This window comes from Macrosteles quadrilineatus, unplaced genomic scaffold, assembly GCF_028750875.1.
Source record: "Macrosteles quadrilineatus isolate MER2022 unplaced genomic scaffold, UCM_ALF_1.0 Scaffold_6__1_contigs__length_79288215, whole genome shotgun sequence".
NCBI classification, from domain to species: domain Eukaryota; kingdom Metazoa; phylum Arthropoda; class Insecta; order Hemiptera; family Cicadellidae; genus Macrosteles; species Macrosteles quadrilineatus.
In genome coordinates, this window is record NW_026542599.1 from 78,092,342 (window position 1) to 78,119,704 (window position 27,363).

The window sequence follows — 27,363 nt, forward strand, 5'->3', positions numbered from 1 at the left end:
TCTGTGATGCATTATTTTACCACGGTGTAAACCACTCCACTTACATCGCAGTTCACCATGCAGCACACATCTTGCTGGAGAGAGTCAAATCAAATTCAAATGTACTTTATTACTTGTGCTTACACTTGTCAGGGGCTAAAAAGTAGATTCCATTTATTACAGTAATTTTTTTCTGTTTATAGATGATTTTTTTTACCATGAGGTCAAAGATTTTAGATTAGTAGCTTAAAAAAGAAAACATCTTTCTTTATTTTAAGGCAAAAACTATTGTTGAATGAGTAAGGTTACAGCTTTGTTACAGACTAAGATCAATTGTTTAATTAGTCAGGACCATTTATTCAAAGCCCAATGATCAAGGACAACTGCGTCTAGTTTCGAACCATTAAAAAGATTCGGAATTTTCTCGAGATTGAATTGGCAACCTTCTGATAACCAGACGAGCACTAACTAATGTCCTAATCTGAGTTTAAGAAGCAGAATGAGATTGAACTAGTATTATATGTAAAGATAATAACAAAATAATCATACTTAAAATTAATTAACTAAAGGTAAATAAACTGATTTACAGGATTGTAGGCTCAAATAGTTTTTGAACTATTTGTATTCAAAACAATTCAAATGTATTAAAAAACTATTGTGCCTACAATCCTGAAAATCTGTTTAATTTACCTTAAGTTAATTAATTTAAAGTATGATTAAGTTATTTTGTTATTATTTTTACATACTTTCCTGATAAAATCTTAGGTAATAACTAGCTGACCCGGCGAACTTCGTATCGCCTAAGTTATAGGTTTCCCCTAAGACAGACCGATGGAAAGAAAGTACCGTTACGTTTAATTTTCAAGATGATCTCGTTCGCATCGCTCAATCACGTCCTGGTTGGAGCTCGTTCGCTACACTCACTCACCTTTAGGTTGGAGCTCGTTCGCTGCGCTCACTTGCCTTCAGGTTAGCTCGTTCGCTACGCTCACTCGCCTCCAGGTTGAAGTTTGTTCGCTACGCTCACTCACCTTTTGGTTGCAAATTAGCTGTTGTCATAAATGTAAAAGAAATAATAGTGCTGCACCCTGTTGGTAATCCTTGTAACTTTAATGCTATTGAACATCATAGAACAGAACCAACTTGTTTAATTGAAACAGCTGTTAAGATTCATTAATTCCATTTCTCATAAGGTTAACATGGGATACTCCAGAGCCACTGGGGCGGAGCCCTTTTAAGAATTTCGAAACGGGAAATAGTTTACGTCCGATTCGCATACCTACAGAATTTACACACCAAATTTCATAACGATCGGTGAAGTCGTTCCGGAGGAGTTTGCAGACAAACACTGTGACACGAGAATTTTATATATTAGATTACTTCAAAAACAATAGGCTATTATGATTGTCAACATTTGAAACAAATTTTTGAATACCTGTTATACTACCAGTGGCACAAGTGAAATAAACGGTATCAGCATTCTGACACATACTTTCTCCCATAAGATTGTCAACAACCTTTCTCACGAGTAAGCGGTGAGAGTAAATATACGGTAATGGGATTTGTACAATTTTCTTCAGAATTTAAAGGACTATAACATACTAAATTTTTATCAAAATCGTTCTAGCCAATTTTGGGAAAATCTGATTTTCCGTTATTTTATAGGGATTTTTATGGGAAAATAACATAATTTACCATAACTTTTGAACCATAATTTTTACAGAAATGGGATTTGTACCATTTTGTTTAGAATATAAAGGACTATAACATACTAAATTTTTATCAAAATCGTTCGGGCCATTTTTTAGAAAATCCTATTTTTCCAGTTTTTTATAGGAAAATCCACATTAAAAATAAAATTTTCTAAAAAATGACAAAAACTATCAAAATTGTAAGGATCATAACATACTCTGTTAAATCAAAACCGGATTTTTGTCTAAAATCCTATTTTAGCGAATTTCCCTATAGGGAAGTAGCTATTACCGTAGGTCTCATGGTAAGACTTAGGCCCGGGACCGATTTACTTTTTCATTTTAATGTCCCCAGAGGCCAAAAACCAATTCGTTCAAATTTTTATATATGTATATATATAGGTATATATATAGATTTATATATATATATATGTGTCCGTGAACACGATAACTTGAGTAATTTTTATCCGATTTTGATGAAATTTGGTTTGAAGGTGTAAGGCGGGATAAACTTGAATGAGTTCGGGATCCAGCATGATCGGACCATGGGAACAGGGTTTTATGGGGTAAAAATGGGTTTTTCTCACTTTTTACCCTCAAAACACAAAATTTCCCAATTTTTCTCTAAACCTTCTTAAAGAGCTTAAAAAAACAAACAATTCAGTATATAAAAGTGTTTTTGTACGGTTATTGGTTACGGAGAAAACTAAAAAAATGGTAAATTTAAAATTCCCATGTTATTTTAATGGAGAATATTGTAAAACGTAGTTTGCTTGTTTATGGATATATTTTGATCAAAGTTGGCAAATTTATTTATTTTATAGTAAGCTATCAATATTTTACTAAAAACACACTACTTTATTAGTTTCCTTGTAGCAGCAAACCTAGGTACTCGTTAAACCTAATAATGTTATTTAAATAGATCAATTGAAAATCAATTCGGACAAATGGAAATTCGCTTAGACGGCAGGTTTGCTGCGGCGGGAGTATTTTGTTATTTTATGGGAAAATAACATAATTTACCATAACTTTTGAACCGTAATTTTTACAGAAATGGGATTTGTACCATTTTGTTCAGAATTTAAAGGGCTACAACATACTAAATTTTTATCAAAATCGTTCGGGCCATTTTTGAGAAAATCCGATTTTCCCAGTTTTTTATGGGAAAATCCCCATAAAAAATCTAAATTTCAAAAAAATGAAAAAAACGCCTGGAGATACCACGGATTAGAACCTACATACCAAATTTCATTGAAATCGGACCACAGGTGTAGTCCCTAGCTCTGTACACAGACACACACACACACACACATCACTTCAAAAACCAATTTTTTGGGTCCAGGGGGACCCAAAACGAATATATCCACTCAAAACTCAAACTCGAAAATTTTGACGAAAACAATACTTTCTCCATATACTATGGTATAGGGGGAGAAAGTAAAAATGGAAGTCAGCGTCAAAATCCTCAGTCGATGTATCATCTTCGCCCACAAAATTGTTGACAAAAAAGTTTCTTTACAGTGTTTTCCATGTTACTATCCGTCGTCCAGCATTCATTTTGTATCCTCTGCATGTTATTTTTCCACAAAGCCTCATTCACAATGTCAGTCAATGCGTACAGAGACATGCTACCTGATAGAAAATATATGTGCAATGTTGACCTATGTTGTGTTGAATATGTGGCAACTAAGAGGTCAATGATAGATTGACAGTTTTATAAAACGTTTGTAATGATTTAAGGCTTAGTGAAAATAAAATGTAATTAGGCTACAAAATAATGGTTTGTATTTGTTCGGAACAAAACTGATTGTAAAAGTGAAACTGAGATTTTAACATGTTTCTATTAATAGTATATGTACATTGCATTTTAGAGTATATATAGACAAACACATTATTTTGCAAAATTTAGAGTTTTATTCATAAAGTTATTTATTTAAAAAAGTGAAATATTGAATGAAAAATCAATAAAATAGGTGGAGGCTAAGTAGCAGTGTTAACATTTCTGATATGAATATAAAATCACACTCGACAAGTTTGTTAGCCCCACAAATAATAGAACCAAATCAAAACACAATTTAGTTTTTTTGTTACCATAAACTGTCAAGGCGTCATCATGCTCAGCGTCTGCAAATAGTGTTTGATAACCTCCAAATCTCCCTGGCTAAAGAGAAACTTCTTAATTCTCTTAGACAGTAGTACGGTACACATAGCTTTGTTATTCTGGAACATTAAGCGACTTCCATCCGACATCATCACTACTTCACTACTAGATATTTCTAAGGAACATACAGTATTATTATTTAATCCATCAAAATCATCGTCTAAGTCCCTCTTTAGCCTATTACCAGAAATGATAGGGCGGGAACACAGAAGGGGTTTGATTGCTTCATTCCACAACGTAGATCAATTTAGGCCTATATATTTGTTATTTCCTCTACTTAAATTTATTCATTTAAATTGTATATTTGTAGATGTATTAACTTTTTTAATAAGAAATTATATGCAAAGTGGTGGGGAGTTATATATTGAGCTGTGCCAAAAGGCTCACATGTTCGGGGAAAACACCTGACACCAGTGGCCCTGAATGAGGTTCATACTTTCACATAGCAGCATATAAATCTAGCTGTTTTTTCCCGTTTTGGATCATATTCAGACCTCAGTATCCGTGTGTGATGTAACTTAGCCTGTCTCAAACAGAGCTATCTCGCCACTCTCATTTCAAGCTACATCTCCCTACCTATAACCACCATACCTTTTTCCATGACATAACCTGTGTATTTTACTGTGGTTGTACCATACCAAAAGGTGTGTTTTATTTTACAACCTGATGAAAATCGTCTTATCACACCAACTATGCAACGCTCATAGGTGATGGTTTGTTTCATCCTTTATATTCTGTTGCTGCACAGCTGTAAATATAAGGTTAAATGATCTAGTAACTTATATGTTCCTTTTGGATTAAGTTCTGTAAATCCCTGCAGTCTCAAAAATAATTATTTTCCTTTATATTTTCTCTACATTCAACATTACTAGGAACCTCTTTTTCTCCTAAACTGTCCTACTTATCAGAGTCTGATTGAAATTTGTCTGATAACTTAGAAAAGGTTAATAATCTTGAAGACAACTTTTTTTTGTCAACAGATTCACACTATGGTAACACATCTTTGGTATTTTTATTTTCTAAGATTACGCAACTTAAAAGCTACTCTGGTAACAAAAACTCTGCAAGGTCTTCATCTCCGAACTCATCGTCAACTTGGCTCCTGCTCCGTGCCGCAGTCCGAGGTCGCTCTTGAGGACCGAGCGGATCTGAGTAGCTCGCATCTAAACAATTACGACACGTTTGCATATGACCAGAAATAGGGAAATACACTCTAATTTAAAGAAGTGATTGATTTAAATATGTACTGGTTGGTTGACATTCCAGTCTCATAGTAACCTACAATCATTAGCTGTTGAACAATTTCAACTAACTCAGCAGCTATTAGATTATTCTTGTACAAAACTTCTGAGTATTTTTGATTTTTTAGGTTAATTTCACAAATAAGCTATTCCTTTGGCATTACTTTTAAATTATGAAGGATATCCTGGGCTGATTCTTAAATTTATTTATGGTTTGGTTTGGTGTAACTGTCCAACTGTATTTAAAAAAATAATAATAAAATAAAATAGGTAGAGGTCGGCTTCGGGTAGGGCTAGCTCCAAGGAAAGAAAAAAAACTAAAAACAATGTTAAATAAATCTGGCAAACACCCAGTGTGTAAGGCAACATGGTGAATTGTAAACTTAAATGTAGGCCTATATTCACCAATGTTCTGGAACTGACTGCGACCGAAGCTAGGTTCTGCGCCTGACTCTAGCACAGACAGCTTGGCTTGTCTAGAGGCTGAGGTGAGGCTACCTCTGGTGGGAGGTGTAGAGTCACTGAGAGGACTGGCAACACCTTGGGACGACCTGCCACTGCTACGTCTAGAGCCTACACACAAGGGATACAAAATTTAATTTACAAAAGTAAATTCTGAACAAGTTATAGGGCAAAAATAATAACCTTGACTTCATGGATGGGTCAGTTTACTGGTTTTTGGGCAGAAAACCCCAAACTGAGACAATGATCTTTGATGGTCTTTGCGATTGCAGGATTTGCTCTTAATTTGGCTGCAATTGCAGGATACTTTTAATACTTTTCATTGAAATGGCGACCATACAAAGTAGGTATTTTAAGCCAAGTATGAATGATGATGAGTGATGCGATCGTGTAGTCTTGTTAGTGACTAAAGGCTGACATATTCCTTAGACACAGAATTTAATAAATAGCCCAAACAGCTAATGGCAACTAGGGACCTACAGTTTATAGTGGAATCCGAACCACATTTTTGCCTTGGTTTTAACTAATTGGTCTAATTATGATGATGATGTCTTTCCACCATCACAGGACACAGAGATCACGTCTTCGTGATTGGTGAACAATTATTATACTGCTATTGAGATTTTCAAAATTTCACCTTGATACTGAGAGGATGGTTATGATAATTTCAGTCATGATATAAACCTTTAACTACATCTCAAAACTTTGCAAGTTCATAGTGTAGAACAAGAGTATTCTAAGACCAATGGTAAATCTCAGGATTTTATACATTTTAGTGAAATTCCAGTTAAGTTAGAATGGTTGATAATACAGAATTTTATTTTTCCTAATTCATTATTGGACTGGATTAGAGTCTTACAAAAACTCTCAATTCATAAGTAGGCCTATAATTAATTTTTATTTTTACTAACTGTCAGTGTAACTTTTGTAACAGTACTTTTTGGAAGAGTTAACGTATGTACATAAGTTTAACTAACCAGTTCCGGATTGGCTGCTTCCGATTCTTTCTCTAAGCTCTTTGGCTTTTTCTGCCTTTTTCAGTTGCATCGCATACGTGGCAGCTTCAGGCAGGCCCATGTCACTGCACATTCTGACTAGAAACTTCAAACCTGCAAACATTCAATAGGTATAAATAAATAAAGATGCCTTTACTAAGCGTTTCTCTGGTAGCCTACACTAGGTTTTCAGAATAACTTGAGTCACTATACACAGTACAAGAGGCAAATTGCTATTGCACAGTTTATTTTCAAAATAAACTTATCACACACTTTTATAGAAATTTCTATATTTCGGCATTAGCCTTCTTCAGGAACAAACACAATAACAAATAGAAGTGTTTACCACTCTGAATCATATGGTTTTAGCAAAAATCCAAAATACATATAATTTATGAAGAAGTAAAAAAGAAAATGTTTTGATAGAAAGAAAGAAAAAAATTTATATATATATGTATGTATATACTATCTCAAATTTAGACCGGAAGGTGTTTTAGATTTAAGTATTAATTGATGAGCTTGCTCAAGCTGTCTTAATTTCAAGTCTGGTGCGTCTTTTGCCAATTTTCTTATTCCTTTTAATGAATAACATTGTTCAAAATTTTGAGAATGCTCTCTCGCATGAATAGCCACAGGTTTTTGTTTATCAGGATGGTTTACATCATATCTGTGGCCATTCATACGAACTCTTAGAGCATTGGTGGTTTTGCCAATGTAGTCTTTAGGACAATTTTTTCAAGAAATTTGGTAAATTACATTAGTAGACTCACAGGTGATGTTACTATTTATGTTATAACATCTTTTTGTTTGCCTGCTTGTGAAAGTTTTTGATGGGATGATTAATTTGCAAGTGGCACATCGTGGTTTGTTGCATTGATTACAGCCCGAAGGTTTTGCTGAGGGTTGGGAAGTGGGAGGTAGTTTGGGTTTTGAAAGAATGTCTTTTAAGTTAGGAGCTTTTTTGTATATTAGTCTTGGGGGTTTGGAAAACAAATTATGGGTCAGAGGTGAATTTGAAAGAATATTATGTGCCACTCTTAAAACATTATTAACTTTGTAAAGGCCAGGAAAGTATTGGGTGATGAATTTTGGATCTTTTTTGAAATTATCTGTGTTAGGATTTTTTGAGCTTTTTATTTGACTGTCTATTAAATTTATAGGATAACCTCTTCTGTTAAGTGAATTGCTGAGTTTTTCAATATAATTTTGGTAATCACGATTTTCAGAACAAAGGTTTTTTGCTCGTATTGATAGGCTTTTTGGTATGGATTTTTTAATGTGTGCAGGATGACAGCTTGAGTAAGCTAAGTAATCCATTGTATTCGTATCCTTTACATGGATTTTGGATTTTAACATACCATCTCTAACAAAAACGTCAACATCCAAAAAAGTAACAATATCTTTTGAGAAGTTCCAGGTAAATTTAAGGATTGAGAATTGATTTAGATTTTCAAGGAAAGTTTGCAGGTTTTCTAGTCCATGTTCCCAAACCATGAAAATGTCATCAATAAACCTATACCAAATTGAAGGTTTCAACATTTGTGAATTTAGAAAAAGTTCTTCAACATGCCCAACAAATAAGTTTGCAAAAGAAGGTGCCATACGTGTGCCCATAGCTGTCCCTTTCACTTGAAGGTAATTTTGATCAAGGAATTTAAAATTGTTCATGGTTAAAACAAAATGAATTAAGTTTATAATAAAATTTGCACTAGGTTTGGAGTTAACTGGACGTTTTTCTAGGTATTTCTTTACAGATTTTTCTCCTTCTTCATGTGGGATGTTAGTATATAGTGAAACTACATCAATTGTCACCAATATAGTATTGTCCGTTAGTGGGGTGTTTAAGTTCTTAATTTTATTAAGGAAGTCTTTGGAGTCTCTTATATATGACGGTAAAGTTTTCACTATTGGTTGGAGGGTGTCATCAACGAATGCTGAAATCCTTTCAGTGGGTGATCCATATCCAGATACGATAGGTCTTCCAGGTGGTGGTCGAATGGGTTTGTGGACTTTAGGTAAAAGATAAAAAATTGGTGTTCTTGGATTTAGAGGGCTCAAAAGTTTTATAGTTTCTTGACTTAGGTCTTCATTTGGTCCATATTTTTGCAAAAATTTAGAAATGTCATCATTGAAAGTTAAGGTAGGGTCATTTGGGATTTTTTTGTAGAATTCAGCGTCATTCAGTTGTCTTTCTGCTTCTTTTATATAATCTTCACGATTCAAGATTACTGTACTGTTGCCTTTATCTGCTTTTACAATTATTATGGAAGAATTTTCTTTCAATGAACGTATAGCTTTTCTTTCATTTTTTGTAAGATTATCCTTTGAATGTAGTGAGGATTCAAATTTAGGATCAGAAATGTTGGAGATTACAGTATTAATGAATTGCTCTACTGGATGGTCAGGAGGAAGAGGATCAGGTTCCCAGTTTGATTTAGGTTTGAATTTATCCAAGCAATTGGGCGTTGAACAATTTAGACTGTGAATTTGGACTGTGTTTGGCTGTTGTTTAATATAATATTGTATTCTGACATTTCTAGCAAAAGAGAGACCATCTGCGACAAAATCAAAGTGATTAAACTTGGGACGTGGAGAGAAAGTGAGACCTTTATTGAGGACAGAGATTTCATCTACATTCAGAACATATTTAGATAGATTCATTACATTTCCCTCAGTTTTAATTTGTTCTTCATTTAGGTTAGGAGTACTGTTTATCTGTAGGTTGTTTACAAGTTCATTTTGGACAATGGGATGCTGAAAATTTGTTGTATTAGGTTGCTGAAAATTTTGTGTATTGGGTTGCTGAAAATTTTTGTTTGGATCTGAATTTAATAATCCTTTAAAACTGGTATTTGGGCATAGCCCAATATTGGAAGAGGAATCAAACAAGGTTTTCAATTTTTTGTTTAGATTTTCACATCTTTTAGTTTTCATTAATTGGTTTTGATCGTCAATTTTACGTTTTTCATCGATCACATCATGTTGAGGTGGTATGAGTTTATAAAGATCAATCAGTTGTTGTTCATACTCATTCTTTAGTGATTTATACTCTTCTGTTACTAGTTTTGTAAGTTCTAGACTTGTTCGTATAGAGAAATCTGTGATTTTACCTCTAACTTGAGGAGGAACACCAGTGAGAGGTATTTTAGGTCTAAGACCTTTTGGAGCAAAACCGTAGTTCAAACAAGATGTCATAAATAGTATATGACATTCAAGAGTAATAATTTTGTTAGAAAAATAAGAATATTGATTGAGAAAAAAAGATTTTGAATCAAGATTAGCCATATTTGAAAACAGAGTGATAATACAAAATAAAAAGTGTGTAAAAAGATAATTACCAAAAGGTTTCAACATTGTTTCTTCATAATATTGCCAAACGGCTTAATTATTTTCAAAATAAACTTATCACACACTTTTATAGAAATTTCTATATTTCGGCATTAGCCTTCTTCAGGAACAAACACAATAACAAATAGAAGTGTTTACCACTCTGAATCATATGGTTTTAGCAAAAATCCAAAATACATATAATTTATGAAGAAGTAAAAAAGAAAATGTTTTGATAGAAAGAAAGAAAAAAATTTATATATATATGTATGTATATACTATCTCAAATTTAGACCGGAAGGTGTTTTAGATTTAAGTATTAATTGATGAGCTTGCTCAAGCTGTCTTAATTTCAAGTCTGGTGCGTCTTTTGCCAATTTTCTTATTCCTTTTAATGAATAACATTGTTCAAAATTTTGAGAATGCTCTCTCGCATGAATAGCCACAGGTTTTTGTTTATCAGGATGGTTTACATCATATCTGTGGCCATTCATACGAACTCTTAGAGCATTGGTGGTTTTGCCAATGTAGTCTTTAGGACAATTTTTTCAAGAAATTTGGTAAATTACATTAGTAGACTCACAGGTGATGTTACTATTTATGTTATAACATCTTTTTGTTTGCCTGCTTGTGAAAGTTTTTGATGGGATGATTAATTTGCAAGTGGCACATCGTGGTTTGTTGCATTGATTACAGCCCGAAGGTTTTGCTGAGGGTTGGGAAGTGGGAGGTAGTTTGGGTTTTGAAAGAATGTCTTTTAAGTTAGGAGCTTTTTTGTATATTAGTCTTGGGGGTTTGGAAAACAAATTATGGGTCAGAGGTGAATTTGAAAGAATATTATGTGCCACTCTTAAAACATTATTAACTTTGTAAAGGCCAGGAAAGTATTGGGTGATGAATTTTGGATCTTTTTTGAAATTATCTGTGTTAGGATTTTTTGAGCTTTTTATTTGACTGTCTATTAAATTTATAGGATAACCTCTTCTGTTAAGTGAATTGCTGAGTTTTTCAATATAATTTTGGTAATCACGATTTTCAGAACAAAGGTTTTTTGCTCGTATTGATAGGCTTTTTGGTATGGATTTTTTAATGTGTGCAGGATGACAGCTTGAGTAAGCTAAGTAATCCATTGTATTCGTATCCTTTACATGGATTTTGGATTTTAACATACCATCTCTAACAAAAACGTCAACATCCAAAAAAGTAACAATATCTTTTGAGAAGTTCCAGGTAAATTTAAGGATTGAGAATTGATTTAGATTTTCAAGGAAAGTTTGCAGGTTTTCTAGTCCATGTTCCCAAACCATGAAAATGTCATCAATAAACCTATACCAAATTGAAGGTTTCAACATTTGTGAATTTAGAAAAAGTTCTTCAACATGCCCAACAAATAAGTTTGCAAAAGAAGGTGCCATACGTGTGCCCATAGCTGTCCCTTTCACTTGAAGGTAATTTTGATCAAGGAATTTAAAATTGTTCATGGTTAAAACAAAATGAATTAAGTTTATAATAAAATTTGCACTAGGTTTGGAGTTAACTGGACGTTTTTCTAGGTATTTCTTTACAGATTTTTCTCCTTCTTCATGTGGGATGTTAGTATATAGTGAAACTACATCAATTGTCACCAATATAGTATTGTCCGTTAGTGGGGTGTTTAAGTTCTTAATTTTATTAAGGAAGTCTTTGGAGTCTCTTATATATGACGGTAAAGTTTTCACTATTGGTTGGAGGGTGTCATCAACGAATGCTGAAATCTTTATTAGTCTTGGGGGTTTGGAAAACAAATTATGGGTCAGAGGTGAATTTGAAAGAATATTATGTGCCACTCTTTACCAAAATGTAAAGTGAAATTGAATTGAATTGTAAAATAAATGATAGAAAATATCTAGTACATGTTTATTGAAAGTAGCAGTGGACTGTAATAATTATAAGTTTGTTTTTAAAATATGTATAAACAAACAAAACATATGATTTGAATCACACATTGATAAATATAGTCTTTTTGAGAAATAATTGTATATAGGCTATGTAAATTATGTGTTTTTACACATTCTGGCCCCTTGAAATATGAAATTTTGTTATTTCAATCCATTTCTTGACCTGGTAAAGGGCACAGTTTTGAAATAGATCTTTTTATCAGTCCATCCTTTGTTTGTAATGTAGCAACTCGCACAAAATTGTCTTTTCCTGGATTCACTGCGATCACTCGCCCAATTTTCCAAGTACAAGGTGGTAAATTGTCGTCTTGAATAAGCATTATATCATCAATTTTTATATTAGGTCTTGATGTATTCCACCTTGACATTTTCTGCAGTTGGTTCAGATATTCCTTGCACCAGCGGTTCCAAAAATGCTGCGAGAGTTGTGGAACATGTTGCCATCGAGAAAGTCTATTTAATTTCAGATAATTTCAGACTAATATACAAAAAAGCTCCTAACTTAAAAGACATTCTTTCAAAACCCAAACTACCTCCCACTTCCCAACCCTCAGCAAAACCTTCGGGCTGTAATCAATGCAACAAACCACGATGTGCCACTTGCAAATTAATCATCCCATCAAAAACTTTCACAAGCAGGCAAACAAAAAGATGTTATAACATAAATAGTAACATCACCTGTGAGTCTACTAATGTAATTTACCAAATTTCTTGAAAAAATTGTCCTAAAGACTACATTGGCAAAACCACCAATGCTCTAAGAGTTCGTATGAATGGCCACAGATATGATGTAAACCATCCTGATAAACAAAAACCTGTGGCTATTCATGCGAGAGAGCATTCTCAAAATTTTGAACAATGTTATTCATTAAAAGGAATAAGAAAATTGGCAAAAGACGCACCAGACTTGAAATTAAGACAGCTTGAGCAAGCTCATCAATTAATACTTAAATCTAAAACACCTTCCGGTCTAAATTTGAGATAGTATATACATACATATATATATAAATTTTTTTCTTTCTTTCTATCAAAACATTTTCTTTTTTACTTCTTCATAAATTATATGTATTTTGGATTTTTGCTAAAACCATATGATTCAGAGTGGTAAACACTTCTATTTGTTATTGTGTTTGTTCCTGAAGAAGGCTAATGCCGAAATATAGAAATTTCTATAAAAGTGTGTGATAAGTTTATTTTGAAAATAATTAAGCCGTTTGGCAATATTATGAAGAAACAATGTTGAAACCTTTTGGTAATTATCTTTTTACACACTTTTTATTTTGTATTATCACTCTGTTTTCAAATATGGCTAATCTTGATTCAAAATCTTTTTTTCTCAATCAATATTCTTATTTTTCTAACAAAATTATTACTCTTGAATGTCATATACTATTTATGACATCTTGTTTGAACTACGGTTTTGCTCCAAAAGGTCTTAGACCTAAAATACCTCTCACTGGTGTTCCTCCTCAAGTTAGAGGTAAAATCACAGATTTCTCTATACGAACAAGTCTAGAACTTACAAAACTAGTAACAGAAGAGTATAAATCACTAAAGAATGAGTATGAACAACAACTGATTGATCTTTATAAACTCATACCACCTCAACATGATGTGATCGATGAAAAACGTAAAATTGACGATCAAAACCAATTAATGAAAACTAAAAGATGTGAAAATCTAAACAAAAAATTGAAAACCTTGTTTGATTCCTCTTCCAATATTGGGCTATGCCCAAATACCAGTTTTAAAGGATTATTAAATTCAGATCCAAACAAAAATTTTCAGCAACCCAATACACAAAATTTTCAGCAACCTAATACAACAAATTTTCAGCATCCCATTGTCCAAAATGAACTTGTAAACAACCTACAGATAAACAGTACTCCTAACCTAAATGAAGAACAAATTAAAACTGAGGGAAATGTAATGAATCTATCTAAATATGTTCTGAATGTAGATGAAATCTCTGTCCTCAATAAAGGTCTCACTTTCTCTCCACGTCCCAAGTTTAATCACTTTGATTTTGTCGCAGATGGTCTCTCTTTTGCTAGAAATGTCAGAATACAATATTATATTAAACAACAGCCAAACACAGTCCAAATTCACAGTCCAAATTGTTCAACGCCCAATTGCTTGGATAAATTCAAACCTAAATCAAACTGGGAACCTGATCCTCTTCCTCCTGACCATCCAGTAGAGCAATTCATTAATACTGTAATCTCCAACATTTCTGATCCTAAATTTGAATCCTCACTACATTCAAAGGATAATCTTACAAAAAATGAAAGAAAAGCTATACGTTCATTGAAAGAAAATTCTTCCATAATAATTGTAAAAGCAGATAAAGGCAACAGTACAGTAATCTTGAATCGTGAAGATTATATAAAAGAAGCAGAAAGACAACTGAATGACGCTGAATTCTACAAAAAAATCCCAAATGACCCTACCTTAACTTTCAATGATGACATTTCTAAATTTTTGCAAAAATATGGACCAAATGAAGACCTAAGTCAAGAAACTATAAAACTTTTGAGCCCTCTAAATCCAAGAACACCAATTTTTTATCTTTTACCTAAAGTCCACAAACCCATTCGACCACCACCTGGAAGACCTATCGTATCTGGATATGGATCACCCACTGAAAGGATTTCAGCATTCGTTGATGACACCCTCCAACCAATAGTGAAAACTTTACCGTCATATATAAGAGACTCCAAAGACTTCCTTAATAAAATTAAGAACTTAAACACCCCACTAACGGACAATACTATATTGGTGACAATTGATGTAGTTTCACTATATACTAACATCCCACATGAAGAAGGAGAAAAATCTGTAAAGAAATACCTAGAAAAACGTCCAGTTAACTCCAAACCTAGTGCAAATTTTATTATAAACTTAATTCATTTTGTTTTAACCATGAACAATTTTAAATTCCTTGATCAAAATTACCTTCAAGTGAAAGGGACAGCTATGGGCACACGTATGGCACCTTCTTTTGCAAACTTATTTGTTGGGCATGTTGAAGAACTTTTTCTAAATTCACAAATGTTGAAACCTTCAATTTGGTATAGGTTTATTGATGACATTTTCATGGTTTGGGAACATGGACTAGAAAACCTGCAAACTTTCCTTGAAAATCTAAATCAATTCTCAATCCTTAAATTTACCTGGAACTTCTCAAAAGATATTGTTACTTTTTTGGATGTTGACGTTTTTGTTAGAGATGGTATGTTAAAATCCAAAATCCATGTAAAGGATACGAATACAATGGATTACTTAGCTTACTCAAGCTGTCATCCTGCACACATTAAAAAATCCATACCAAAAAGCCTATCAATACGAGCAAAAAACCTTTGTTCTGAAAATCGTGATTACCAAAATTATATTGAAAAACTCAGCAATTCACTTAACAGAAGAGGTTATCCTATAAATTTAATAGACAGTCAAATAAAAAGCTCAAAAAATCCTAACACAGATAATTTCAAAAAAGATCCAAAATTCATCACCCAATACTTTCCTGGCCTTTACAAAGTTAATAATGTTTTAAGAGTGGCACATAATATTCTTTCAAATTCACCTCTGACCCATAATTTGTTTTCCAAACCCCCAAGACTAATATACAAAAAAGCTCCTAACTTAAAAGACATTCTTTCAAAACCCAAACTACCTCCCACTTCCCAACCCTCAGCAAAACCTTCGGGCTGTAATCAATGCAACAAACCACGATGTGCCACTTGCAAATCAATCATCCCATCAAAAACTTTCACAAGCAGGCAAACAAAAAGATGTTATAACATAAATAGTAACATCACCTGTGAGTCTACTAATGTAATTTACCAAATTTCTTGCAAAAATTGTCCTAAAGACTACATTGGCAAAACCACCAATGCTCTAAGAGTTCGTATGAATGGCCACAGATATGATGTAAACCATCCTGATAAACAAAAACCTGTGGCTATTCATGCGAGAGAGCATTCTCAAAATTTTGAACAATGTTATTCATTAAAAGGAATAAGAAAATTGGCAAAAGACGCACCAGACTTGAAATTAAGACAGCTTGAGCAAGCTCATCAATTAATACTTAAATCTAAAACACCTTCCGGTCTAAATTTGAGATAGTATATACATACATATATATATAAATTTTTTTCTTTCTTTCTATCAAAACATTTTCTTTTTTACTTCTTCATAAATTATATGTATTTTGGATTTTTGCTAAAACCATATGATTCAGAGTGGTAAACACTTCTATTTGTTATTGTGTTTGTTCCTGAAGAAGGCTAATGCCGAAATATAGAAATTTCTATAAAAGTGTGTGATAAGTTTATTTTGAAAATAATTAAGCCGTTTGGCAATATTATGAAGAAACAATATTGCACAGTTTAATGTGTTCCAAAACTTGTCTCAAGGCATAATGAATAATATAATTGGAATAATAATATATATTGGCTTTCAAAGATAACTTCTTAACTGACAAATTATACCATTCAAATATAACATTGTCATATGACCAGAAAAATATTAATGATTGTTTAATACAATTATTAGATTACAAAACTACTGATTTACAATAAATTTAAAAAGCTAGAACATATCATTCCACATTTTTACTGACATTCAATGTTTTCAGGGAACTCTTGCAGTATATCCTTGTAGGTCCGGAGAGCCAGCTGATAATTGCCGCTGCGACGGTGGCACGAGCCAATCAGAAGCCTCCATTTTGGCTCGTTGGGCTGCATCAAGGCGGCTTTTTCATAGTAGGCTACTGCTTTCTCCGCGACTTGCATCGAGACAAAATAAGCTCCGAGCCAGTCAAGCACGGCAAAGTTGGATGGGAAGTAGCGGAACGACTGCAAATTGTTATCGTAACTATTAAAACACATTTAACTGGCTTAAAATAAATTATTAATATATTAATAATACAAGAGAATTCTGAAAACTCCCATAGGCCTATTCGAGTTCAGAAAAAATACAATTTTTTAACCAAAGCATAGGAAAATTTAAGAAAATCTTCGCTAATGAGAGCTTAATGGTACATAAATCACAGTGAATAGAACATGATGGAGAGGGTGGGGGTAATTAGTATAAATTTAAGAAAAATTGAGAAGGAATTTTTTTTTAATTCTTAATACTTTTACAAAGCACCACAAACCTCAAAGTGGTAGTGATAGGCTTGCTGTTTGTCGTTTTCACCATCAAAGATTTCCCCCAGCTTATGAAGCACACCAGCATCTGTCGGTATGATCCCTAGCAACTGAAGAAACCTGTAATGCATACCATACTGTATATAGTGTAAACTATATCGGGCGTACCCGAACTAACTGGTTCCTTTGGCAAAATTGTTCATTGTATCCAAAGAAACATACGTTACAAGGTGGATAAAAACTAAGAGGCAACTGTGTTTCAAATCATAAATATTTAAGTGATTTCAAGTTATTTTCTCATTGAATTACTATATCCGGTTGTTACAAACCTGCAACTTGGCTCATAAGCTTAAATGCAAACTCTTTATTAAAAATTCAAAACTTCTTTTGGTCCCAGCATAGCTGGTGAAATAGGTGACAAGTAAAAAACTTATAAACAAAGACTATTATGAATAACATGATCACAAGCTCGGCAAAAGTATCGGAGAGATAGTCATCAATAAGAAAGGCTAAAAGTGACAATCATGAATAAAGTGTCTATGAATTGATGATTGGGTTAATTGAAATGGATTTAAAATATGATGTTCATTTCAAATTGGATATCCTTAGAGAATTTAAAACTAAAATCAAATCAAATCAAATCAATCAATCTTTATTCCAAGACAACAATGTACAAAAATCATACAATGCTGTATAGGCTGCGTCAATATGTAAACAGTGAATTAAGAAAACATTTCAAAGGTCAAAGCAATTGTCAAAATATTCTTCTAATTCATAAAAACAGTATTTCAATAACAAATTTTTAACAGCTATTTTAAATTTATCTAATGGTAACTCTTGAATATAATATCTATAATATAAAATCTACGAATCTAGTATAACCCTTAAAGACCTGCAATTAAGACATAAATGGAATGAAGGCTGAAACTTAACTGTAACCACAACCTAGTCAGTTACAACCAGTAGTGATAACATAGGTAAGAATCAAATCACGAACTCGAACATTGTTTTAATAATCAGAAAGAAAACGGTCAATGTTATCAATTGAAAGTTAAATTTCATTGTAATAAACAAAGATATAGGTTAGGTACATTAAACGTGGCGGTAGTTGACTAGAAAACTGCTGATCACCCATAATTGTAAACTGATAAAAAAAATTGAGTACCAGTATGTGTATATGAAGCTAAATCGACCTACCACTCGACAGATTGGTCCACGTCTCCCACCAGCTCATGCAGATGCGCGAGCTGGTACAGGACTTGCGGATGATGGTTCACTATTGCGTGCAGCTTGAGAAAACAGTCTAGAGAGTCTTCAAACAGACCCATCTGCTTGTTCACCAGACCTTCAATCAGATGCAAACTTTAGTCAAAAATATCAGGTTAAAAGTTTGTGAAGGGCTTTCAATGAAAGTTAAAATAACACCTACTTGGTTCAAGAAGTTGATTAAGCACAGGTCATTTGTAAACAAAATGTGGTTAAAGTGCACACTTCAAATCATAAGGTCGCTGGTTCGATACCAACCAGGGACAATTCTGGAGTCAGATGCCTGTTATCACTGGGCTATCAATTAAAGATGTTGTTTAAAAAAAAAGTTCGATGTTGGATGGTAACAAGACCATGGTTTGGAATGTTTCCTTAAAAAAAATATATAAAAATGCCAATGACGTAGGAAAAAAACCATTAGCTTAAGTTAAAACTAGGTACTAGTACTTTTACTACAGCTCCAGAATGGTATAGCTTTCTAATGGTCTCCCTTAGTTAGACATAGGATTTTAGCTTCAGTATAAAATTTTGGAATATAATTCAGGGACGTCAACAATAGTGATGGTAACAACAACCAGAACAGAGTAGCTAATGGCTAGTGCCTACAAGCTCAGAAAAACTAAAACCAGCAAATCATGGCATACAACTTCGATTAGATCGTTGTCACACTCAGGTGTATTTTAAAGCCAAGACGCATTAAGAACGTGTGTTGAATGAGATTACAGCTTTGTTACAGACTAAGGATCATACATACCCAGGTTATACAGAGCCTCAGTACAGGAAGTGTCATTGTCCAGAGCCAGAGTGTACAGCTGTTTAGCCTTCTGCTGGTCGCCCTTGGCCAGACTACAGTTGCCCAGGTTGACATAAGCCGCTGCATTGTAGCCGTCCACTTCCTTGGCCATCTCCCCACACTTCTCTGCCTGCTCTAGATCTCCTTGCTACAAGAGAAACAATAATATAACCTCAACATGCAACAACTCTAATGCTGTTTCTGTCACAAATCATAGTCATACTTTACAACAATGTCTTCATAACAATTCTACCCTTTCTTTTGTTTGCCTCTCCACCATCTGTTTCGGGCGCCTATCTTAAAATTTTGAAAATTTGGGAGGGTAAAACCAAACCATAGATAAAACAGACTTCCTTAGGAGATTTGTCATCCTTATCAGGATCAGGTGAGGATAATTTTATTTTTATTGTTGGTTCTGTCCGGTAAACAGTAGCGATGGTGTTTTCTTGTCAATTTGTGTATTGTTATTTCCGTCATTTAAAACCTCATTAAACCAAATAAAACTGACTAACCCAACAACTCGTCCAATATTTTCTACCTTATTTTTTGTTTCTGAGATGGTTGAGGTGAACTAAAAGATTATATAGCTTACAATAAGTTGTTCTATCAGTTTGACTTGGTTAAAAGGTCAGCTTATTCAGTCATTTACATCAGCGCAATCTGTTGGTCAGTTAATTCTACCATGATGATTGCAAAACTTACGTCATTTTTAATACAGGGATGGATTGTCCAGTATTATCAACGGTCAAAGGTAAAACTGATTTTACCTTAGTGAGCTATCTCGGTGATGCTAAAGATACTGCAGTATTTGAGTAAATAATTGTGCCATTAAATGTGTTGTATGTGATTAAATATCTGGAGGTTATAAAACCTTTAAAAGGCATTGGCTAGTAATCTCCACCAAAATCTAGTTGATGTAAATTCTGGCAATGGCTTACCAAGAAATGAACAAACGCCATGTTGGAGGCAGCGGTGCTCGCTACTTTGCTCTCCTTGCGCTGGAAGGTCTTGAGAGTGTCCATCGCCTGTGCGATGTCCTTTTGCTTCAGGAACATCACTGCCTTGTTGATCTCCAAGTCTCCAGCCAGAGGAGCGTAGATGGAGCTGTTGATAGCCTCCACACACCAGTTGTATCCTGGAAAAAGAAGAAGGATTTTTTTAAATAGATTGTATTTTTAACATAGTTGTCTGTTACAATGGACCAACCTAAAAACCAGATAATGCATTAAAAATCTGTGGCGGCGTTGTGACCTAGAAGTTACTGTTACAGCTAGGTGCCAACAGGAGTAAGAATTGGGTGTATTTATAAAACTTACAGTACTACTGAAAATTGTACTGAGCATTGGAATTCATGATAAACATTAGGCCTAGTGTTATTTGGGTGCTAGTTAATAAGAGACCATTGCTAGTAACAACTTTTTTTGTTACAGCCATTATGTTATGAACAATGTTCGTAGAAATTTCATGCTCTTAAAAAATGTATACAAAAACAGGTTAACGTCATCTGAGTTAGGAAGCAATCGAAATGTAAGCCGATTTCGTTCAGCGAGTTCCTAGAAGATGAAAAAGCAGACTGGGTCATTTATTATCCTACTAATGACTCTTTACAGCATCTCATGATGAAAACTGAATACATACAACAGTGACAACACAAAACAAATGATTCCATTGCAAGAGGTGTACCTGCAGTGAAATTGTCCTCAATGACTGGAGCTATGAGCTTTGCTGCCGTCAGAATACTCCTCTCCGCTTCCCTCTTCATCTGTTTTTCCAAAGCATGCAAACTATCTGTCCTGATAGCCTCCAGTACTAAGTTGGAGGCAGGATCATCCTGAATGAAGAAATGAAATAAACATGTTCAACACAAACATCAAACAAATTGTGTTGGTGGTCGTGATGCATACTGCACAGGATAACTGGTGCCTAGTTCGCTGTCAGATATCAAATTATCAAATTCCTTGTGAGTATACAATGCTAGTTTACGAGTGTTTCAACTCCTCTTTTGTAATTGAACATTTCCCAAAACCAAATCCTTTGCTGTATTCAAAAAAATTATTGCAGTTTAGTTAATTATGAGTTCTGACTGATGTGAACACTCACCGATGTTGGTATGTACTTTTCGTCATCGTCAATGTCCAACACCACCTCCAGTAGCATCTGAAACCCTTGCTTCATCCTGTCCTTGTCATCAAGTGCGTAATAGCAGACTATAGCGTGGAGCCCTACAAGCAGACTCACATGATAGAGTGAAATTTAACTTAATGTTGTCATTATGTAGAGTTAAAGATAATTATATTAGCCTACATCTAATTGTTAAGTACATAAGAGCATGATGAAACGGGACTTCAAAAGCAATACTTTCTTAGATTCATAAAAAATACAAATAAATATTTCAACTTATTAAAATTGAATGCATTAGTATTGAGGTTATTTGAAAGAATGTACAGTAAGTAACCATTCCAAAATGTGATATAATATTACTTATAAATTATTTTTGATAACATTTTGCCCTTATCATCCACTATGACTATGCCAATAATTGTCCACTTCCACTATAAATGTTAGGTTTTTACCAAAACCAGTTTTTGTTTGAGAATCGCAGAGAAGTAAGGTTTTTTACAGTGCTCGCCGCTTAGGCTCTTCCATGCTCGTCACAAGTACATTTCCGGCACAACAAACTACAGATGAAAGCGCAGTCTTCCCATAAGTAAGTTTCCTCTGTACCTTACCACTATGTGCGAGAGCAGTAGGTACTGACCTGCCTTGAAGTCCGGTTTCTCCTGCATGATGTACTCAAAGCTGGTGCAGGCGTCGCTAAATTGGCCCATCTTGACAAACAGAATACCTATATTGTGCATTATCTTGATCCTGGAAGAACAAAAAACTAATTGGGGATCTATTAAAAAATTGGAAAATTTGCAATGCAATCGCAACAAACTTGGTATGCTAGAGGTTGAGGAAATGTATATTCAAAACTTAAAAATCAATGTAAAACAAATATTAAGGATGAAAGTTAAAAAAAAATTAGTATGAAATCGAGGGGGGGTGTTTGCTAACAAACTCGCATGATATCAAGTTATCATTTACCTCAAGTCCTTATGTGTGTTTGGCACTTGGTCCAAAGCCATCCGATACATCTTGATGGCCTTCGGATACTGGCCCAACTTGACGTAGATGTTTCCGATGTTCACCTTGAGTTTGTTGGAATTGTGGAACATCCTGTTCTTTGTTATCACCAGATAAGTGTTGATGGCCTCGGAATACATCTCGTTGGCCGCGTACTGACTCGCCAAGTTAAACAGTACCTGTAATTACATTGATACCAGGTAAATTCAAGCTTTTAATATTTTAAATATAAAGCTGATACTTACAGCAGGGATCAATGTTTATTTTAGAGTGACTGTCTTTACAGCTTCTGTGGTAGATGTATTAACTTGGTTCAATGTTTACTGGCCAAAAAGGATGTCTAGGTACCGATATATTAGGTCCAACTAAATGGGAAGTTAATTCTTCATAAGTAAGTTGCATTACAGGCCATGTTTTATATATTTATATATGTTGATAAAAAAAGTTTGTTATACAACGGTATTTTTTCGTATTGTAATTTATGAGTGTAGGCCTATTTATTTTGCAAATTAAGAATTAGAAACAGGCTTTTCAAGAAATATAGCCTTAATTAAAAGTTTTCTGCAGGGATTAGTTTAACTATCAGAAAATGTTGGCTGGTCGTGTTTGAAAGCAAATCCAAAACTAAGACAAAACAAAGAACTTAATGATTTAGAGATAATAGACTATTATAGTTTGTTTCATGGAAAGGCTCTACGCCAGTATTTTTATTCCCTAAAAAGATTCATTCTACAAAAAATGGTAATAAAAAGATGTGTGTAAGTATAGTTTGAAGCTTATAAATATTATAAACAAACATATCTAGGGAGTCAATCCAACCAAGAAACTGGAAATTGTACTTAAATTTTAAAGACCTGGAAAAAAGTATGTAAATTGTATGGAGATCCTGAATAGGTCTAAGAAATGTTAACGCTAAAATAAACACAGCTTATAGCTATGTCGTCTGGCTGTGTATTTATCACTGGCACTCCATTTGGCTCCATCACTCTTTTCTCTTCAAATAAAAAAATAATACAACCGTAAGAAATAATTATGAGGTTAACATGATTGTGGAGGATGAACAAAATTGCATCGGCCACAGGAGATTACAACAGAATGTGCTGCAATCACGGAAAATGTTACAATATTGTGTCGCTATACAACTGGCCCCTTACTCCATAGAAGAATTTTCCACCTCCCAGATATAACCTACTGTAGATATAAATATTTTTGTTACTACTTTTTCATTTTTGCTTGGTTAATTGTAAATAGTAGATTTTAATTAGATTTAGTATTGTATTATATATGACGCTATTTACTGTACAAACTATGTACAAAAAAATGAATAAAGAACTATGACTATGACTATGACTATAGTCAATCACCAAATGCTGCTCCATGATCCCTGTCAAGCTTTTCCAATTTTTCGGTGATTTTGCTATTTTGCATATAGTTTAAGACGCATGTCCATTCCATTTAATCAAACAAACAATAAAAGAAACTTGGCACCCAGGCATGGATTTATGTATACTAACGTGTAGCCATCCTCAGGTCATGCTGCCAATAGGCCCATACCCATGGGACCAATGAATTTCAACGTAAATCCCTTTTTTTCTCAGTACTTTTACCGAAAACCAATGATGCCGTTGTCTTCAAAACGCATCAATAGTTAAATCCTCATAAACCTGCGTATCTTAAACTTATTGGTTTATTCTATTTGTCTAAAGTGCACGCCTACAGAGAACGTAAGGTCCAGATTGTGAGTATCGGAGAGTCCAGCTTGCTCCTGCAGTCGGATCAAGTTCCGCTCCTTAGTCGAGGCTTCCTTTGCCTTGTCCAAGGCTTGTCGCAGTTGCTGTTTGCTGGCAGCCAAACACGACTCATCAATTAACTCGGTGATTCTACGTTCTAGCTTCTTTATTTTGTCTTCGGGCCTAAAAATCAAAGATAAATTTTACTCAAAATGTTATTTTCCACCATAGATGATGTTACTGAAACAGTTAATATGTCATCAAAGAAGCCTGCTTACAATAAGTCATCCCATCAAATTGACTTGGTAAAAATAAGGTTTACGTATTTGACAAATCAGTATTTTACATCACCGCACTCTGTCAAAGACTCAATTCAACTACGTCTGTTTTGCTTCTAAAACTGTTGACAACTTATAAGGGGATGGAATCTCATGTTCGACCAATCAAAGGTAAAACATAAATTTTCCTTAACCAAGTTACAAGCAGCAAGACCTCGGCATACTTAAATAGCAAAAAACAAAATATGTTTAAAAATCTAACACAACAGATTTTAAATGTAGGACATGTACTCACTTTTCCTCCGCCTTGGCGTGTACCAGTGGTGGGGCAGATGCTTGGTTCAGTGGATCAAACACAGACCCAGCACGTCCTGCGGATGTGTACCCGGCGCCTCTAACAGCGGTCATTGGCCGGGTCACTGGGTCCTGACCCGTCATCACCCGGACTGAGCCCTCCCTGTACTGTAGACAAATCCTGTATTGAAATACTCCTACAGGACATTCAGGGTCAGCTGTAATAAATTAAGTCACATTTGTTGTTGACAGCTCGTCCTGTGAGTAGAAGGCTTGGTCTAGAAGTTGTCAGCTGCTTCTTGAACAGTCTGGGCTGTTTTCTCTTCCAGTGGTCTGGTTGGTTATGTTGAAGTGATAGCACCTTTGTTAGGAAACCATGTTTCAGTCATGTTTTAATAGTAAACAATTGAAAAAAATAATTTAAGTTTCATTTAGTGTGGTTTTATTTATTTTTCTAGTTGACCCAGGAGTTTTTTTTTACTACAAAGCCTCTATAGTCACTCTAACCAAAGAATTACTTATCAGCACTAAAGACATTTTATATTTTTATTTTTGGCTATCTTTAAATATTTTGTCTCGTCCAACTAAAAACTATATTGGCTTATGAAATAAAACAAAGTGATTGTAATACCATCTGAATATGTATTCATCTTTGCTTCACAAGTATTGTAAGTAGCCTATTAGAAACAAAGGTTTGGACTAAATATGTTGAACCCTAAGAAAAATATAGCCTACAAAATACTTGATAGAAGCATGTTTAAAGGAAACAGAACGCAGATTAAATCTGAAGAATTAACTGACTATAAACACAATAGATATGTAAAGGTACTACGATCTAGTTTGAAAAGTGTCAATCTTTTCAGCCCCTGGATTGCTTATATAATCAAATAGATAATGTAAGCTCTTACCTTAGCAATCCTTATTATGGTTGTCCGATATTAATTTCGAACCCGTAGGTCCATCTTCAGTCGGAAGTTTAGGTAGAGACCAAATGCTTATTATAAAATCCACCCGATGGGCTTTGTAGAAATGTTGAAATTTAACACGAACACGATACACATTACAATTGACATAAATAATATACGGAGTTTAGGGATAAAAACCATGGTTTTATAAAACAGTGGGATAACCTCACTTCAGTCACTCAGGGAACACACTGCCGGCAGAACTCCGTGTATCGTGTTCGTGTTAAATGTCAACATTTCTACAAAGCCCATCGGGTGGATTTTATAATAAGCATTTGGTCTACCTAAACTTCCGACTGAAGATGGACCTACAGGTTCAAAATTAATATCGGACAACCATATAATAAGGATTGCTAAGTTAAGAGCTTACATTATCTATTTGAAAAGTGGTTGATCTAAAATAAATCTTCAGGTATTAGCCCTTATATCTTACCCCAGAAGATGTTCCAAATCGCATAGCTGTTCCAGGTTTTGATGTTAACTGAAAACAACAAAATATGTTTAATAAGAATCCAACACACAATTTAATTTTATTTGTAGGCCTATTTGTGTTGAATTTTCATGACCAGTAAAACAATGTTCCTACATTGTAATTCTAATTTTGCACAACTCAAATATTCAACGATGAATATAATAAATAACTTAAATGGCTGATTAAAATTAATTCATTGTATGTAAACATTACTGATTATCATCTACAATGATTCAGGAAAACATCACACTATTAAATACAAAACTTACCAATCCAGGCCTTTTGCTGTATGAAGAGCGAAGGGCAATCTGCACATACTCATCCTGGTCTAGATCTTTTGTGTTGAACAGAGGAGATGGGAAATCATTGAAACCAGAATAAAGATCTTCTTCTTCATCATCCGGGACAAATCGTATTGTTTCCATTGTGAATCACAGTTTTCTCTAACTGTACCCAGCCTAAATTGCAACAAGATAACTTAACCTTAGTTTTAATAAAACACTGGACCATCAAGTGTTAAATTTGATATAGGTACTGTAGATTTAAAATATTTAAAGACATATTGCAAAATAAGTAAGTTAACTAGTTAACTACCAAAGGCTTAAGTTTAATAAAGTTATCTAAAGTAAGTTGCATAATAGTTACCTACTTTGTCTCTGCTCTGTGAAAATTTAAGAGCTTAGCTTAGGTCTAATTGCACAAGGGCCACACATAGTGGAATGACTAAATTTACATAGGTTTCACTATGAACCTAATCACTGATACTGCAGAATAATTGCATAATCACAAGTTACCACAAAAATATAAATTCATAGGCCTACAGAAAAAATTGTTTTAAGTTTAACATAAACCAATATCAATAAGGTCTATCTAATTTAAACACAATTGTTATTAAACGTAGATTGTGCAGGTTGTAAGCATGTTAAAATTTAATGAATTAATAGGTTACTCACTAAAGGTAAAGGTTTCACTTATGCATACTTTGTTATTGTGTTTTGTTGTTACCATTTGTTTTGTTGTGTTGTGTTGTGTTGTGTTGTGATGTTGATGTTTTCATTGGAATAGAATAGGGTTACCATGGAGACGACAAAGAGTAGTGATAAGTTTGTTCATGTATCAGTAATAAAATAAACTGAGCGTTGGTTATGGGTTTTTTTTCTTTTTCACCAATACATGCATTCGATTGATAACTAAACTAAGTAAACCTACTTTCTGCATTAATTATAACAAATCATAATTCAATAGAGTTGGAAATGAAATGTGGTTTTCCCACTGTGTACACCTGTAGGCTAGTAACATTTTTGAAGGACGAGGATTCGGAGGTACAAAGCTTTCTAAAAAAGTGGTCGAACGAAAAAAATATTATGTGTTGTGGGTGTCCCGGGAATAAAACTCGTCCCTCTCGCCCTGAAGTCCCGGTCCGAAGTCCGAGAAGCTAACTAGTAGACCAAGCAACAGTTAACACTCCCTTTTTACTTTTGTTCCCATGTTTATAG

General features: G+C 34.0%; 1 protein-coding gene across 1 annotated transcript; it reads right to left on the reverse strand.

Annotated features, from left to right (window-relative positions):
• Positions 1-4,767: 4,767 nt before the first annotated feature.
• Positions 4,768-26,907, reverse strand: LOC128996800 (intraflagellar transport protein 88 homolog). Its single transcript, XM_054422274.1, has 17 exons — positions 26,821-26,907; positions 26,137-26,325; positions 25,829-25,876; positions 24,432-24,598; positions 23,846-24,041; positions 22,090-22,307; positions 21,761-21,870; positions 21,103-21,224; positions 20,686-20,833; positions 19,941-20,137; positions 18,964-19,150; positions 18,141-18,288; positions 16,952-17,063; positions 16,415-16,649; positions 6,512-6,643; positions 5,478-5,645; positions 4,768-4,994 (listed from the first exon to the last, which is right to left on the reverse strand). The coding sequence occupies exons 2-17, from the start codon at positions 26,290-26,292 to the stop codon at positions 4,873-4,875; spliced, it is 2,466 nt and encodes an 821-aa protein (XP_054278249.1). The 5' UTR covers positions 26,293-26,325; positions 26,821-26,907; the 3' UTR covers positions 4,768-4,872.
• Between the last annotated feature and the right edge of the window lie 456 nt (positions 26,908-27,363).

Bases quoted from the DNA above. Each gene is read 5' to 3' on its own strand.
- LOC128996800 (XM_054422274.1), bottom strand. From the start codon at position 26,292: ATGGAAACAATACGATTTGTCCCGGATGATGAAGAAGAAGATCTTTAT. The intron at 21,225-21,760 runs GTCAGTACCTAC...GTCTGCTTGTAG, and splicing joins GAAACCGGACTTCAAGGCAG to GGCTCCACGCTATAGTCTGC. The intron at 18,289-18,963 runs GTATGTATGATC...ATCTGATTGAAG, and splicing joins TGAGGCTCTGTATAACCTGG to GTCTGGTGAACAAGCAGATG.